The 17,535-nt window shown below is 39.0% G+C and overlaps 7 protein-coding genes across 7 annotated transcripts; 4 read left to right on the plus strand and 3 right to left on the minus strand. All coding sequences in view use genetic code 12, as the record gives it.

Annotated features, from left to right (window-relative positions):
- Positions 1–455: 455 nt before the first annotated feature.
- On the plus strand, positions 456–2,282 carry ERG7 (Lanosterol synthase (Oxidosqualene--lanosterol cyclase); the record flags this gene model as incomplete). Its single annotated transcript, XM_006686127.2, has 1 exon — positions 456–2,282. One exon carries the CDS (start codon positions 456–458, stop codon positions 2,280–2,282), a length of 1,827 nt encoding a protein of 608 aa, XP_006686190.2.
- A 355-nt stretch (positions 2,283–2,637) lies between these two features.
- Positions 2,638–3,519, plus strand: SEC17 (vesicular-fusion protein S17; the record flags this gene model as incomplete). Its single annotated transcript, XM_006686525.1, has 1 exon — positions 2,638–3,519. One exon carries the CDS (start codon positions 2,638–2,640, stop codon positions 3,517–3,519), a length of 882 nt encoding a protein of 293 aa, XP_006686588.1.
- A 48-nt stretch (positions 3,520–3,567) lies between these two features.
- Positions 3,568–5,493, minus strand: PSN45_004051 (uncharacterized protein; the record flags this gene model as incomplete). The annotated part of the gene is made up of 1 exon (XM_006686126.1): positions 3,568–5,493. One exon carries the CDS (start codon positions 5,491–5,493, stop codon positions 3,568–3,570), a length of 1,926 nt encoding a protein of 641 aa, XP_006686189.1.
- A 1,897-nt stretch (positions 5,494–7,390) lies between these two features.
- GUT2 (mitochondrial glycerol-3-phosphate dehydrogenase) lies at positions 7,391–9,349 on the plus strand (the record flags this gene model as incomplete). The annotated part of the gene is made up of 1 exon (XM_006686125.2): positions 7,391–9,349. The coding sequence occupies one exon, from the start codon at positions 7,391–7,393 to the stop codon at positions 9,347–9,349; it is 1,959 nt and encodes a 652-aa protein (XP_006686188.2).
- A 168-nt stretch (positions 9,350–9,517) lies between these two features.
- PSN45_004053 (uncharacterized protein) lies at positions 9,518–11,161 on the plus strand (the record flags this gene model as incomplete). Its single annotated transcript, XM_006686123.2, has 2 exons — positions 9,518–9,592; positions 9,644–11,161. 2 exons carry the CDS (start codon positions 9,518–9,520, stop codon positions 11,159–11,161), a joined length of 1,593 nt encoding a protein of 530 aa, XP_006686186.2.
- Positions 11,162–11,253: 92 nt separating this feature from the next.
- On the minus strand, positions 11,254–12,867 carry PSN45_004054 (uncharacterized protein; the record flags this gene model as incomplete). Its single annotated transcript, XM_006686122.2, has 1 exon — positions 11,254–12,867. The coding sequence occupies one exon, from the start codon at positions 12,865–12,867 to the stop codon at positions 11,254–11,256; it is 1,614 nt and encodes a 537-aa protein (XP_006686185.1).
- Positions 12,868–13,466: 599 nt separating this feature from the next.
- mcl1 (DNA polymerase alpha accessory factor Mcl1) lies at positions 13,467–16,878 on the minus strand (the record flags this gene model as incomplete). The annotated part of the gene is made up of 3 exons (XM_066158207.1): positions 13,467–14,029; positions 14,231–14,314; positions 14,418–16,878. 3 exons carry the CDS (start codon positions 16,876–16,878, stop codon positions 13,467–13,469), a joined length of 3,108 nt encoding a protein of 1,035 aa, XP_066014304.1.
- Between the last annotated feature and the right edge of the window lie 657 nt (positions 16,879–17,535).

The raw sequence follows: 17,535 nt of genomic DNA on the forward strand, positions 1-17,535 counted from the left end.
GGTTTGTCGCGGCCAGCCAGTTTTCCAAACTGGTTCAGGGCGCGACCTGGTCGTTTAGAACTTGCAACAATCGAGCACACCTTAAGAATATGGGAAGAACTTATTATTCAGACCGGCTTGGCCTCCCAAGGACAGATAGCTCTCGTTGGAGACTTAGAACGGATGATATCGGATCTGAATGGTGGGAGTACCCTGACAAAAATGACCTAGAGAAAGACCCTCAGTCGACTTTCGCTCGCTACCTTCTAGATCAGGACCTGTTCCCAGCACCAGAGCCAGAAGCCATTAAGACTCCACTTCAAGCAGCCTCTAAAGGAGCTGAATTCTTACAACTTCTTCAAGACGACTGTGGCCTGCTTCCTTGCCAGTACAAGGGCCCAATGTTTATGACCATTGGATATGTCGTAGCATGCTATTTTTCAGGTACCGAGATTCCTGAACCATATCGAATTGAAATGATTCGCTATTTAGTTAACGCTTCGCATCCAGTGGATGGGGGCTGGGGTTTGCACTCGGTAGACAAGTCAACATGTTTTGGTACTACCATGAACTATTTGGTGTTACGATTACTTGGATTAGATGCTAATCACCCAGTTTGTGTTAAGGCAAGAAAAACTTTACATCGGTTGGGAGGTGCTTTAGGGAACCCACATTGGGGTAAAGTATGGCTTTCTATTCTTGGGTTATACGAATATGAAGGAGTAAACCCGGCTCCTCCAGAGTTGTGGATGTTACCATATTGGTTCCCAGCTCATCCTGGGAGATGGTGGGTGCATGTAAGAGCCATATATGCACCATTTGGATATATTATAATGAATAAAGTGAGAATGGAGATGACCCCTTTATTGCAAGACCTTCGGAATGAAATTTATTTACCATCCCAATTGCCATATGAGAATATCCATTTTAGCGAACACAGAAACAATGTTTGTGGTGTGGACTTATATTATCCACACTCTAAGATTTTAAATTTTGCCAACAAGTTGTTGGTAGTGTACGAGAAATTCAGACCCGATTGGATAAGAACGTTGGCCAGTAAACATGTCTATGGCTTAATCTTGAAAGATTATGCAAATACCAAGCATTTAACAATTGCACCGGTTAGTTTTGCTTTGGATATGGTGGTAACATTTGCAGTGGAAGGTAAAGAATCAGAGAATTTCAAAAAGCTTAATTCCAGAAAGAACGAAGTCTTGTTCCATGGTCCCCAAGGTATGACAGTTATGGGAACCAATGGAACCCAAACCTGGGATGCTGCTTTCATGATCCAATATTGTTTTATGGCTGGCTTGGCCGATATACCTAAGCATCAGCCTATGATAAAAAAAGCATTCAGATACTTAATCAGAAACCAATTCACTGACGACTGTGTTGAAGGTAGTTTCAGAGATAAGAGAAATGGAGCTTGGGGGTTCAGTACAAAAGATCAGGGTTATACCGTCAGTGATTGCACGGCAGAAGCTGTAAAGGCAATTATAATGGTAAAGAACCACCTGGCATTTTCAGATATTAAAGATGAAATAGCTGATGACAGATTGTTTGACGCTATTAATGTGTTGTTGACTTTGCAGAACAGAGGGAGCTATGAATTTGGTTCCTTCTCAACATACGAAAAAATCAGAGGGTCTAAAATGTTGGAATCTTTGAACCCGGCGGAAGTGTTCAACAATATCATGGTCGAATATCCGTACGTTGAATGTACTGATTCTTCAGTTTTGGGGTTAACATATTTCACTAAATATTATCCTGAGTACAAGCAGATTCCTATTAAATTTGCTATTGAAGATGCTATCAATTATATCAGAAAAGCACAGAACGAAGATGGATCTTGGTATGGAGCCTGGGGTGTATGTTACACTTATGCTGGTATGTTTGCCCTTGAAGCTTTCAATTCTGTAGGAAGAACTTATGAGAATGATCCTGTGGTCAAGAAAGGATGTGAATTCTTGATTTCCAAGCAATTGTCAGATGGTGGATGGTCTGAATCAATGAAGTCATGTGAGACTCATTCATATGTCAATAGTAACCAATCCTTGGTGGTCCAGACTGCTTGGAGTGTTATTGGATTATTGTTAGCAGATTATCCTGACAAGACCCCTATCAAGAAGGGTATCGAGTTGATAATGAAAAGACAGTTGCCTACCGGTGAATGGAAATTTGAAGATATCGAAGGCGTTTTTAACCATAGCTGTGCTATTGAATATCCTTCTTATAAATTCTTATTCTCTATAAAGGCGTTGGGTTTATACAGCAAGAAATACGGGGATGAAGAGATTTTATGATCCAGTCATGCTTGTTATAATTATATATAATCTACGTTACTCGCCTTAAAAACCATTCCTTGACATCTTCTTCTTTCACAAAAAATAAATGCTGCAAGAAATTGAATTTAGTAAAATTCGCAAGAATTAAATAAAGAAGATGATTGAAATATGATTCAAAAAATCCTAGAAAAACTTCCAGAAATCAACCCCATAGTACATGCTACCTTTCTTCAATACAACCCTTTGAACCAACGTTGAAGCAAGCTTCTAGCTCTATATGCACTTGTCGTTCAGAAAAGTACCATACACGACCGAACATCGATATATGCGCGAAGATATTCTGGAGGGAAGATTAGAACTTTACGCAAGCACCATGTCTGACCCTCGTGCAACCATAGCAGAAGCAGAAAAGTTGTTAAAGCCCCAACTGGGATTCTTACTGTTTATATCTGGATCTTCTCAATCCTATAGATTAGAAGAGGCCAGCGACTTATTTGTTCAGGCTGGTAATCAATACAGATTAATAAAGGACTATGACCTGGCTGGTAAACAGTTTGTAAGAGCTGCCAATATCCAGAAACAACTTAACAATCACAACGATGTGGCCAACCACTTGGTTGAAGCCTACAAGTGTTTCAAAGGAGTTTCACCCACCGAAGCCATTGATTCATTGAGTCAAGCAATCCACATTTTCTTAACACAAAATGGGCAATTTAGAAGAGCTGCTAACTTCACAATGGACTTGGCCGAACTTTACGAGTCTACAGGGGATATAGCCAATTCATCTAAGAGTTATGAACAAGCCGGTGATTATTTTGACACTGATCATGCTGAAGCTTTATCCAATAAAGCCTACTTGAAGTGTGCTGATTTGACTAGTTTATCTGGTGACTACCAGAAAGCTGTCGAACTTTATGATGGTATCATTAAGAAACTGGTAGGCAATGCTTTGTCGAAGTGGAATTTGAAGGACTACTTCTTCAAATCAATTTTGTGTACGTTGTGCATGGATGATGTGATTGAGGCACACAAGAAGTTGGATCATTATTGTCAAGAAGAGCCTTCATTCGAGTCGACCCGTGAGTTTAAATTAATTGGAAGTATTTTAGAGGCCATCGACCAAGGTGATGAACAATTGTTTGCTGACAAGGTGTTTGAGTATGACCAATTCAGCAAATTAGATAAGTTGAAAACACAATTGTTATTGAAGATCAAAAACAGCGTGGTGGACAAGGATGATGATGACTTATTATGATTACATATTGAATTTAAGCGTACTATTAAAACTTACGAAAACAATTATTTACTTCTCACCTCTTTTAAAAAGACTCTTAATCCTGTTAAGAAGGAAATCGTCATCATAGTTGTTGACAATTACTCCTCCATCATCAGACTTAATACCTTCTTCCTTAGAATGGTCTAACTCCAAGGATTGAACTGTATCTAATCTGTGGTCTCTCAAGAAGAAGACATCTAACAAGAGCACGAAAGACAATACCAACGCAATCAAACACAAGATCTTTTGGGTTTTGGCCATCGCTCTAACCATAGCTGCTCTTTCAGGAGTTCCCCAAGTGTAGTTGATAGCGAAAGTGAAGGGGTCCCCATAAGCGGCAGCTGCTGTAACATTTGTGAAACCAATAGCTTCAAATTCTTTGGCAAGATTCTTGTACATAGTATTTGTCCAAGTAGCACCAGATATAGAAGAACCAAGAGCAGAACCAATATTGTAAGATGCAAGATAAATAGAAATAACCACAGCCATGTATTCATGGTTAGTACAAGTGGAAATGGAAACTTGGGTAGAGTAAGTGAAAAAACCAGCTCCAAAACCCATTAAACACAAACCACCAATAACACCATTAAGTTGTGATTGACTAGCATCAGGGTCACCTCTCTTAGTGTAGAGAATGGCAAAAGAACCAACCCAGCACAAAACACCAAAAATGATGAATCCTTTTAATCTTCTCACTCTGGTAACCAACAAACCCAACAATGGACCAACAATAACAGATACAAACGAGTATAAAGACGAGATCCTGGTAGCAGCTTTGATTGACGCATTCATACCAACCACCAAAACAGTATAAATGTACTCATTTGGAAGATACCAAAGCATATTAATGAAAACAGCCACAATAATAGCGGACCAAACACCTCTATCCTTCATCAATTGAATTGGCAAGAGCGGGAACTTGGCGAACCTCATTTCATGGAAAGCCAAAACGGGGATCAAGACAACCCCAATAACCAATGGAACAATGGTGGAAGCCTTCTTCCAGGTATCGTTAACACCTCCAGCAATAGTGAAAGGCACCAAAATAAACCCGAAAACACAAATAATTAAAAGAATTCCAATAACATCGACTTCCCAGAAAACATCAATGACGATGTTGTCAGACCAAGACTTCCATTTATTAATCAATTTTCCTTCTTCCTTCAATGCTTTCCATTCAGGAGTTTTAGAAGCCAACCATCTCATATGAGCGAAACAAGCAACTAAAGGCACACAGCACAAGGGGAAAACGAAAGTCCAAATACCATATCCGTATTGCCAAGAGTGCGCTGGGTAAAGGGAAGAAACGATATCACCTGAAACCCAAGTGTTGATGATAAATGGTAAGGCAGGAATGAAGGAACAAGCCAATCTCCAGTTTAAGGTGGAGAAATCTGCCAAAACAATTTGCAACAATACAATAATACCTTGTATTCCAATTGCGTAAAGGACAGTACCAGCAGACAAGGCATCGACATTTTTGGAAGTGAATTGAACAATGCTACCAATGACATATAACACCAAGGCGACAATAATTAACTCCAATCTTCCGAACCGATCAGATAATCTGGCATAAGTTGGCTGAGCCGCAGCAGCTGCAACTGCTTGTACAACACCAACAGTGGATTTCAAAGCGTGCTGGTTGAAAGATGCCACGGCATAAGTTTCAATAGTACCTTTGACCGTCATCTCTACAGCATAAGCATATGCGGTAATTAAAACAGTCACGAATAAGATTACTCTCCACACATAACTTTGGTATTGGTCATTGAGAACCTCAGCTTTTCTCACACCCATCGATTTACTGGTGGAGTTAGCCAACGTACCTGAAATTGGCATATTTGCAGGGATTGGAACAGATACAACCTGTTCAAGTTCCTTAGAAGAGGTGGTATCGTTTTCAACTTCATCACCATTCAAAGCGTTCTTTGATTCTTGACCTGAGAAAGACATGGCTTAATTGCTGATGAAAAAGATAATGGGAAAATGCTAGAATTTATAAAAAAATATAACCGTCCTGAGCTAATTTACGAATAAAGCATTGTTTTCCAGCGCCTTAGGCATATTCGACTGGCACAATGCAGTAATTGGTACAAATTTTTAGAAAAGTTCTGGGCATCATCAGAACAATGAGATGGTGGAATGTGATTTTACAACAAATACTACCGGGTTTATCAGTAATTAGTTCAATTTTTATACATCGCTTCCCCCATCCGGCCTGAAACCCATCGGCTGTGACATAATGTTGGGGTCAATTGAGTAGTGTAGGGGCATTATCTCGTACTAACAGTCAACTTGGAAAAAAAGGCAATTTATTCAATTGCCAAGATTCAGCTTCATTTGCTTAGGAGAGGCACCAACGCATATAACCGAGTTTACAACACTACCGGCCAATTTTCGCTTGACTCGACAGATGAGGTTCATGAAGCCAAGTAGCCAAGAAACCTAGAAGCCAAGCAAAAACTTTATGCATGTCATAACCCCCAAGGCATGTCGGCGTATCGCTGTCAGAAAAAGAATTGCAGCCAAGTTGGGGGTGCAATTCCGGGAATCGGTCTAATTTCGACTAAAATCGACGGAATTGGTGGGAATCGCAAAAGCTAAATCTGAACCACATACTGATAAATTGGGCCATACACTCATCATAATGCTTAATATAAGCTCATTCCCGCACACTACTGCTCACCACTGAACTCTGCGGAATTGACAGCACAAACAGATGAGAACTAAGGCGGCTGACACAATGCCGGGTACCGCCCCAACATCCGGGAGATACGAGCCCTTTGCACAAAGGGTGCTTTGTTAGGCCCAGGAAAATAGTACATTAAATCTGGGGAAAAGGCATTGAACTAAAAAACTTCGCTAGAAAACGCCATAGCGGTTGGTAGGTCAGTGTATGCACCAAGCCATTGAAGCATCGGGATGATCGCTTTGCCCCCTCCCCCACCACAAAATTGTCTCAAATTGAGAAACCGCATCGGTCCATCTTTGGTGCGTGTGGCCGTGAGCATCAGAGTTTGATGAGCTCCGAAGATTGTTCCACCCTCATCAGACGCTCGGACAACAAGCTTCCAGCACCATAAGCAGTTAAACTGTTACCAAATATATTTAAAATGGTTCGGCAGCTAAGAGAATTCAAAGATAGACCCGGAGAACAACCAGTCCAGCCCTGCACTAATTTCGGTTTCACCACCGAGTGTAGGAGTATAATACATATTCGGGCCTCGGTCGTTATTTTTCTATTCTATTTTTCGCTCAATTGCTGCAATACCAAAGTACTCGGGCAATTATAGAGAGGTACCTTCAACGATCAAAAGATTGTTGAATTGAAGTCTAACTTGATGGCTTACACACTAGTAGTTCCTCACTTACCGGATAAACCCTTGTCTAGTGTATGTGCGCATCTTTTCTTTCATGTGCAGCCGGGTTAAAGGCTTCCCTGATCCTAGAATTCGATAACTCAAGTTTAATTAGTCATAAGACTGGCAAGAGATCACCACTTCAAGGTGATATTAGGGAGTTGGGTCTCGTAGGCAGGATGGTGATGGTGACTTGGTGATATGGTGACAGCCGTATGACTGGACAGGTCCTGTTGCGAATCTTTTCTTTTTGTATTAGCAATTCAAATTCGTGTTTTGGGACATATATACACACTGACATTACACTATAAAAAAGATTGTCAATATCCTCTCTTGTGAATTTTTTTTCTTTTGCTTTGGTTCAACTAATCAACTTATTTATTTGTCCTTCATAAGGTTCACAGCAGTTGTTGTTCAATAACAATTTTCCTTATTCCATTCAATCTTCTAGTTTTTCCGCTGTTCGTTAGCTTGAAGTTTTTCAAAATATCATGCCGACATTCTCGAATATTTTGAAATCCAAATTGACTCAGTCTGCCCTCGTGGGTGCTGGGTTGGTTGGTGGTACTGTGATCTACCTTGATTTCATCAGATCTCCGAATGCTCCTAACTTGGTTAACAGTTACAAACCTTTGATAAAATCTCTTCCCAAGCCTCCTTCTAGAGATCAGTTATTGGAAAATGTCGAAAACACAAAGAAATTCGATATGATCGTCATCGGTGGTGGAGCTACTGGAACCGGTACTGCTGTTGATGCGGCTACCAGAGGTCTTAACGTGTGTCTTTTGGAACAAAATGATTTTGCCTCGGGTACCTCATCAAAGTCCACTAAAATGGCTCATGGAGGTGTCAGATACTTGGAAAAAGCCGTGTTTCAATTGTCAAAAGCTCAATTAGATTTAGTTATCGAAGCTTTGAACGAAAGAGGAAACATGTTAAGAACCGCTCCTCACTTGTGTTCCGTTTTACCCATTATGATTCCTGTTTACAAATGGTGGCAGGCACCCTATTTTTTCGCTGGTTGCAAAATGTACGATTGGTTTGCCGGTCATCAAGGGTTAAGGTCTTCTACCATTTTATCGAAGGAAACCACCTCTGCGTTGGCTCCAATGGTGGATGCTTCTAACTTGAAGTTGTCTTGTGTGTACCACGATGGGTCCTTTAATGATTCTAGAATGAACTCTTCTTTGGCCATCACTGCCATTGAAAATGGTGCCACCGTCTTGAATTACATGAAGGTTGACCAATTATTAAAGAACAGCGAAAACAAACTTGAAGGTGTTTTGGCTACTGACTTGGAAACTGGTAAACAATATAACATTCAAGCCACTTCTGTGGTCAACGCTACTGGTCCTTTTGCTGATAAGATTTTGGAAATGGACAATGACCCTCAAGGTAAGCCTCCTGCCACTCCCCAAGCTCCAAAAATGATTGTTCCTTCTAGTGGAGTCCATGTTGTTTTACCCGAATATTATGGACCACAAAATATTGGTCTTTTGGATCCTTCCACTTCTGATGGTAGAGTTATGTTCTTTTTGCCATGGCAAGGAAAAGTTTTATGTGGAACTACAGATACTCCATTAAAAGATGTTCCTGCTAGTCCTGTTCCAACTGAAGAAGAAATTCAAGATATTTTGCAAGAATTACAAAAATATATTGTGTTCCCAGTTAACAGGGATGATGTTTTGAGTGCTTGGTCTGGTATTAGACCATTGGCGAGAAACCCTGATACTTTGTTAAATGGCTCTAGTGGAGCTGGTTCCACTCAGGGATTGGTAAGATCTCATTTGATCCATTCGTCTCCTACAGGCTTAATCACCATTTCTGGTGGTAAATGGACTACTTACAGAGAAATGGCCGAAGAAACTGTGGACACTGTTATTAAGAACTTCAAGTTTGACAAGGAAATAAAGCCTTGTCAAACAAACCAATTAGTTTTGATTGGTGGTGAGGACTACTCAAAGAATTATTCCGCTAGATTGATTCATGAGTACAGAATTCCTTTGAAATTGGCTAAGCATTTGTCTCACAACTACGGTTCGAGATCTTCATTGATCTTGGAATTGTATCGTCAATCCGATTACAACAAGTTACCAATCACCTTGGCAGCTACCAAATCTTTCAGCCCATCTGAAGCTGTCGAATCTGAGGGTAACAACTTGTCTTATCAGAATTTCGATGAGCCATTCACTATCGCCGAATTGAAATATTCTTTGAAGTATGAGTACATCAGAACTCCCGTTGACTTCTTAGCTAGAAGAACTAGATTGGCATTTTTGAATGCTAGACAGGCTTTAAGTGCAGTTGATGGAGTGGTTGAAATTATGAAGAACGATTTGAACTGGGATGCTACCACCACTGAGAAGATGAGAAGCGAAGCCAAGGCTTATATTGGAACCTTTGGTATTAACTCGAAGGATTTTGATGTCAAAGACTTTATCGTTCAATAGACTCGTGTATTCTCCCTTGTATAAATAAAATAGAGAAATAGAGTGTTAATATAATGGAAAATCACTTGGATAAGGCTTTTTTGGCAATAGCTGACATAAGCGCTTAAAATAAATGTTGACAGGTCGAGCAGCATTTGAAATCAATTTCGGTTTTTTATCAAGTTACATATGCTGACACCTTCCAAGCCAAAGGCACAGAGGTCAAGAAACGGCTGCTTCAGTTGTAAGCTGTTAAGGATAAAGGTACGTTGAATGTGTGCGTAATTTTTACACATTTTTTACTAACCTTTTCAGTGTGATGAGAGAAAACCCTCTTGTGAATACTGTCAGTACACTAGAAGAGAATGTGTTTACGCTATACCTTCGAGTTTAAAAGCACAAGCAAGGGATACCAAGATTTCAAAAATGCTCCAAACACTAATGTACAGTCCAAAATACGATTTGAACTCCAGATCATTACAATCTATTAACTCCGTTTCTAAACAGTTGAACATTCATGCATTTGAGTTGAAGTTGCTTCACACGTTTCGTACGTCGGTAGGTCCATTTGTTGCACATATGGATGGTCCAATCAAAAGTTTTATTATGAACGATACAGTAGCGTTATTTCTTGAGTCAGAAGTTGTTAGAAATAGTATCTTCAGTTTGGCATGTGTGAACTCATGGCAATTTTGCAAAGAGAAATCAGTTATACCAATGGTTTCGTTGGTCAAGAGGGGAAAAGTAGAAATCGGAACTAGAAGTAGCTTATTTGGTTTCCATTCCTCTATCAAGGATGTTTCTATACCGACTTTATTTGATAAAGACTTTGATTTTTTGGAAGGAATCAACCAAAGTTTATATGCTTTAACTTCCAAATATTTTGCTAACTTGGTGACTGGTTGTAACGATATTATGATTAACAGAGTTGACCGACTGTCAGGAACAGTAGTGGTGGACCCTAAAGATGCCTTGATATTGCAAATTGGAGTGATGGTTATATTCACATTTATAGGTCTGCATGGCCATGGGTTGGTACCACTAGTGAATTTTGATGAAAATGACGAGTATGTATACCACTATGATCAAATTATCAATATGAATACAGATTTTTTGACGATCAGTCACAATCTCGCTGCTATGGCTGAAGTGTCCTTGTACTCCTCCACAGGTGCTACACTTAGAAAACCAATCCATACAAGAAACCCAACCATGGTGTATCCTATCATTGTTAAATTGACCCATGAACTTAATGTAACAGATATCCCTGGTACGTCTAAGTTGAACATAAGGAGAAGTATTGGAATCTTGGATGGATGTTTGACAATTTCAGATAAAAACAATTATCCGCTACCCAGTTTCAAGTTTTTGGTTTTGATAAGGGAACCATTCAGAAACTTGGTAAGAGATAAAGAATTCTTTGCCTTAAGAGTTCTTTATGCTTTTGCATTCGTATGTGAAATCTCTCAGTTTGGTTTATTTAAAGATAAAAGTATCTGGAGAGATTACATGGCATGGTTTAAAAATTACAACATGAAAATGGGTAGATGGCAATACAACTTAGATTATATCCTTTGGTTCATCATCGAACATGATATAAAGTTATACGCATTGACCACCACTCAGTTTGTGTATACTGATCCAGAAATCATATTCAATGATTATATCTTGGCCAATCCTGAATTTGACCTAGACGACTCATTTCCATTTTCTTCTTCTGTTGGAAGGAGCACTGACTTTGAAGAAAGCGGTCTGTTGATTGGTTTTGAAGAATATAATGCCTTTACAAACCCAAAAGATAACAACTACGACATGAATTTGATGACAATTTAAAACAAAATTTCAATAGAATCAGCCTAGATGATATATAGATATCTTAATTGAAATAAATATAATAAATATGATAATATAATAAATATAATAAACTACTTGTTTAATCCCAAGTCTTCCATCTCTTCAGTCAACTTATTGACTCTAAGTTTATTCAACTTTTTTGTTCTCTTTTTATCGTCCATCTCGTACTTGGTATCATTGTAATAACTAGAGTTATTTTCTTCGTCTTCGTCACCCTCGTATCCATATTTGACTTCGAAGTCGGTAGGTGGTTCTTTTAGGACATCCCTTGCCAGAGGGTTTGAGATTAACTGGTTGTGTACACCAAAACTAAAACACCATTTGAGATGGATGAGTCTTATGTACAAAAACCAACTATTAATCTGAATTGACCTGGTTTTACTTAATTTGATAAAGTTCAAATCCATGATTTCACTCAAGATCTCAAGTCCCCTAGGACTTCTCTTCAATATTTCAATACGGGTATCATAATTACCGTAATTCTCCACTGTATTTAAAATGTCTCTGAATATGGAATGGATATCCTTTTTGTCCTTCTTGCTAACCTTTTTATCGTTCAAATTTACAAGTCTTGTCAACACGGAAGTTATTTCTTCTTGTTCATAATATGGTGAATTGTCATTAAAATCAGCATCATTATCTTCATCTTCATCATTTCTATAATGATAAACCTCATAGCAAAGAGCTATCACTCGTCCACTAGCCTTACTAATATCAACATTCAACTCGTTATCAAATAATTCAAGTAACTTGGGAATAAGGTCCTCAATGATTTCATTTAAAAAGTCATTTCGAGGTACAAGAGTCAATAAGCAACCAACTCCATGTAGACCAGCTATCCCGATCAAGGCCTCACTATTTTGTTTTGTCGTCAATTCATTAACAATTCTTTGCTTACTAAGATCGTCGAAAAAAGTAGAGTATTCACGGTTTCCCTCCTTGAAGTCTCTTATACTAGTCAATGCACTCAAACAATAACCTTCAGTAATTTCGTACAACCAGGATATTGTGGAGTCAATTCCATAACCAGAAGATCCGTTATGTAAAATCATCAAGAGACCAACATAACCAGATATGACATGACTTTTGTTCTCATTGGTGATTATGGCCGTAGCAGGTTCAGTGATCAAGCTCTTCATAAATAACATGAATTCTCCATCGGCCAAAGAGCTGAATTCATCAATATCACTGACAATTAAGGCAATTGTGCATCTGTAAAGTAATAAAAATTCCTGAGGAGATCTGGCATCTCTTCTCATCAATATGAAAATCAAGTCCAGGACGCTTTCTTCACCCACGTAGTCGTCAGTGCCAATTCTGGATTCGTTATACACAAGTAAGGATTTAACCACAATCAACTTATACAATTGTGCTAGAATCAATTCTCTTGAATCTGAAGAAACTTCATTTCTAGAAACCTGTAAGGAATGTATTAATTCCTTTATGGAGCCACTGGAAGTGATTCGGGCCCTGTTCCATTCGTTTACTGTATCTTGTTTGAAATCATAGTTCTGCTCTCTCCATCCTTCAAGATTTTCTAGCTTTGAGCTTAATAGTTCCTCCAAATTACTGAAGGCAAAGTCCAATTGCCCATTTTCTTCTCCATCTGGCCTGGGGGTTCTGGCTCTAGAAACTGACCTCGAGGACGAGTTCGACTTGTCATCCAATAAATGTTTTCTATTCATTGATTATATTAATTTTAGCACACAGGAGGATGTCACCTTTTTTTATAGCTGGTGCTCGCATGTTTCGCAGCAACCGGTTGAGACACTAAAACCGAGCTTTCAGCCTTATGTATTAGTCACTGCTATTAAAACCGAACCGAGTTAGTTGTGTAACATAGATATTGTATTTGATATCTTTGATTCACATATTTGACAACAGATTCCATGGCTAGAAAACTGGGTCGTTTGCACCCGAAAAAGGGAATTGTTGGCTCTTCGGCTCATATGGTCGAATCATCTATTGACGTTGTAGCCTGTTTCAATATACTTATTCATCAGACGTGTACTTTCTATATACAAGGGGTTGAAAGTCTGGGTTGTAGCTGGTCTGCCCCAATCGAGCTTTTCTTTGGTTAATATTCTCGCAAAACAAGTTGGTTGCAAAAAAAATCAATGATGAAATGGTCATTGTATGAGTTGTTATTTATCGAAACAAACGACATGAACAACATATGAACAGTACCAAACCATTAATATGATCAGGTTCTTGTAACAAATAACCTCCATTGTAATCAAGTAATCAATGTCATTCGATAAGCAATGTTATCCAAGTGAATTCCTCAAAACACAACGTCCTGTGGAAGAACACACACCTTATGTCCATTTAGCCTGATAGTCTCGTCGTTTACATCTGCGGGCAACAGCTTTCTCATGTCATAACCGTCAATTTCATCGTCTAAATGCTTTGTATCTTGCGGTAGATTTCTCCCGTAGTACCCCACTACTCGTCTGTAAATACTGTAACCCAATTTTTCATACAATTGGAGTGCCAATGTGTTTGTTACCCGAACGAACAAGTCGATGAAAAGGGTGTTATCAGGATCTTTATTAACGATATTTTCAAGGAATATGCACAAATCGGAGGCCAATCCAACTCGCCTATACTGATTGTGAATTGTCACAGCCGAAATGTGCGTATGCCACTCAAGCTTGGAAAGCTTTCCTTCATTTTTGGCTATCATATACCCGCTTATTTCACTAGTATCACCAAAGGTTGAATTGTCACTGATTTCTACAGATTTGAAAAATAACGAGGGCCATTTGATCAAGTATTCCGAGTAGAAGTCAAGGGGGTAATTCTCTGTTAATGGGTCCAAATTTATAGAATTAATGTCATATAGATCTTCAAGTTGAAAAGGTTTATAAGAAGTCATTTTGTGCCATCACAGTAATTCTTGCAAGTACGTTTAGGATCACCAAATCGTGTGTCGACTCACCCGCGCCATAAAAATTTTCGAGCAATTACTCTGAAAGTAAACCAAATCACAATGTTTGACGGACAAGTTTCTGAAGAGCAGAAGAAAATTCAAGAACAGTACGCCACCGACACTTTGAAAACAGCCGGTATCATTGCCGGTACCTTGTGGGTAGTTCCCATCATTTTCCATTTCGTTAAGAGACAATTCAACTAAGTCAGGTTTGACTGTACATATTAACAAATATACAACTTGTACTATATTCATGCAAAAAATTCACACAACTTTATTCTACATCATCGAAATCAACCAAACTGTCCCGCAACTTACCGATTTTTACGGCCAAATTATTGAACTCAAATCTCTGGCAAATTTTTGAGGCTGCAATTAATGCCTTATCGTTCTTCATCAATTTGGCAATGGAGTATGACTTGGGTAAATTACCTTGCTTGCAAGTATCAGCAAACAATTTTAACAAGGATTTGTCAAACAAATTGCTATAGTAGGCTAACTTGTCACTGATCTCGTCGTTGAATTCTTGGTAGTCTTGATCAGTTAGGGAGTCATTGGTGATTATGCCCATGGCTTTAGCTTTCACGTAGTTTTCTTCGTAATCTTCGTCCTCTTGTTGTTCTGATTGACTAGTGTCTATGTGGTTAATCGGCATCTTGATCAGGAGTTCAATCGGCATGGCTAACGGAAACCCTGGGTATTGGTCATTATTCTTCAGCAAAATACAGTTTAATTTGTCACCGAATAATCCTAATGGCCAACACTTCCAGTTCTTCTTACTGGCATTATTATTATCGGTCACTTCCTGGGCACAGTTCAAAATCGGTATCCACTTACTGTTGGATGGTTCTCTCCATGACGACAAAATCATCAAAGTATCATCATTTCCTGGAACAAGGCATGGATCATTGTATTCATTGAAAAAGATCCCCTTTATCAATGGGCTCTTCCAATCTGATTTCAACGGTAATATAGCATCTTGCTGAATGAACTTGTAATCATAACAATTGATAATGGAAAAGGAATACAAGTTAACTGACAACCGAGATACGAGGAAAATGGAGTTGATACTTGATGCAATGACAGAAACGATTGGGTTGACTTTGATGATATTCACACACAAGCCCTGCTGATTGTAGAACCTTAAATACCCAAGGGAAGTTCCCACAACCACAATGGAATCTTCGTTATCAGTTATGGAGATGGAGGTAAGATACTCTCCGGTGTGTAAAGGGATTTTTTTATCCCAGCTCTCTTGGTCACTTTCATGACTTCTATAGTACAATGAGCCATATGACTTACTTGATTGGTAGTTGGAGTGTCCTAATAACACCCCATGACGATTGATGCCACATAAATCAAATTTGTGGTAATCATTGAAGTGATAATCTTTGTTGACTGATCTATCAAAGAAAGAAACGGTAATACTTTGTTGCAGACCTTCCGTTTCATCAGTCTTAACCACCCACACATAACCAATCGAGTTCATAGTTAAATAACGCCTTTCAACATTAGCAGATCTACTGAAGGGTGTCGAACCAGGTGAGTATGGCAAGAGATCTCCTTCAACAGCTGATTGACTAATTGTAATCTTACCATCATTACCTCTATGACGCTTTTTATGGCGATCCAAAACAGATCCAACATCTTTGTTGTAGTAGGGAAAATCTTCATCGCTTTCATCTTCAGCATCTATAATAGAATCGTCAAATGCATTTCTGTTAATACCGTTTGGTTCAGCATCAGAATTACTGGCTAACACATCCGTGTTGCTCCCACCATCATCATCAATATCACCCAAAGATCCCTTTGAAGCAGAGTCTATGAAATCCTTGATTTGTGTGACAACACCTTTATTGCTACCAAGAAAGAGCTGGTCTTTGTACCACTCCAAATTGATAAACAAGTCTTCACTATTTTCCAAGTCAAACTTATTGGTGACATCACCAGAGACAGAATCGAATACCACAACTTTGAAATCCTTGTTTAACACAGCTACAGACCTACCATTGGAAGATACTTTGAAGTCAATGATACTGTCAGCATCATTTCCAAATTTAAATTCCTTTTCAAGTTCCCAGTCTCTATTGTAGGTTCTGATTCCTTCGGAGCTAGGTGTCAACAAAAATTCACCATTCCTAAGCCACTGACATTTTGTGGCAACCAACTCATGTTTATGATCGTCTGAATAGTCGATTTCATCCATAGAAGAATGGATTTTACTTGAAACGGCTGATTTCAAGGTTTCGAGCAAATTGGGCTCTTCATTTATCGTTGAGTAGATCTGCACATCACCATTGGATAAACTGACTGCTAAGATCTCAGCATTCATACAATAGCTGATATTGACAACCTGTTGAGGAAGCTTGATGGAGGAGGAGGAGTTACCTTCTTCTAAGTTGATGATGATCAACTTATCATCATCTCCTCCACAAACAAGACGTTTACCTTCATTGATTAAAACAGAATCTCTCAAAGGCAACTCAGATCTGTAAACAATCCCCTTAGACTCGTTGGTATTCAAGTCTACTAATTCCAAGTGTCCAGCCGTATTGGCGACCAATAACTTGTCGTTAGAAGAAGAAAGACTTGTTAAATTTTCAAGCACATCAACAGATGTAGGCTCTAGTTCAGGGTTATCTATTTTAAAAATCTTCAAAATCCCCACACTGTTCACAACAAGGAGCTTATTTATATGAGGGTTGTACTCGACGAGTGAGTTGCCCTCAGGGAAGGCGTTGATCCTATCTCTAGCAAATGCCATCGTTGAACAGTGGTTGAGATTTGGTTTTTGACTACATTCGCGACGCGTTTTGTTTTTGGTTTGAGCTATAAGCCGCACAAGTTTGCAATCGGATGCGGAACCACTCAAATTGGTGTCATAGTGCGGACATAGGTCTGTAACAATGCGCAATTAAACAGATAGTCACAAGCATTTAAGTGGCAGCCCAAATGGTTGGTAGTACAGAGGAAAGTGGAAACGAGGACGCAATTTTTGAGGGTTTTTTCTAGCGCAACTCTGAGGCTTTGAAGGTCATAATAAGCTCCCTATTTAAAGCGCACTGAAATAATCACGTCAGGGTTCTTCAATGTCAAAGCAAAGTTAAATTGTTTTCAGGCAAGATCGGGGAATTCCAAACTTTAAACAGTGATATGAGTGTGACAACAGGTACAAGGACTTGTTCCTTTCGGGTAAGTTCCCGTGAGCGAATATGAAACCAATACCAAGGTGATCACCAAAATAAGAAACCAACGGTAACCTTTTACCCCTAGCCGAGAGAACTGATGCAATATCGACAAGGAAGAAATCGACTAGAAAATACCTCAATTATTAATAGTCATTCAGGAACCAATTTCTGGTTTTGGAAACTATCAACAAAATTCGCAGCCACTGAGGTAATTATGGCAGCGAGCGCAAGTA

The sequence above is a fragment of the Yamadazyma tenuis genome, chromosome 5 (genome assembly GCF_029203305.1).
Source record: "Yamadazyma tenuis chromosome 5, complete sequence".
Lineage (NCBI taxonomy): Eukaryota > Fungi > Ascomycota > Pichiomycetes > Serinales > Debaryomycetaceae > Yamadazyma > Yamadazyma tenuis.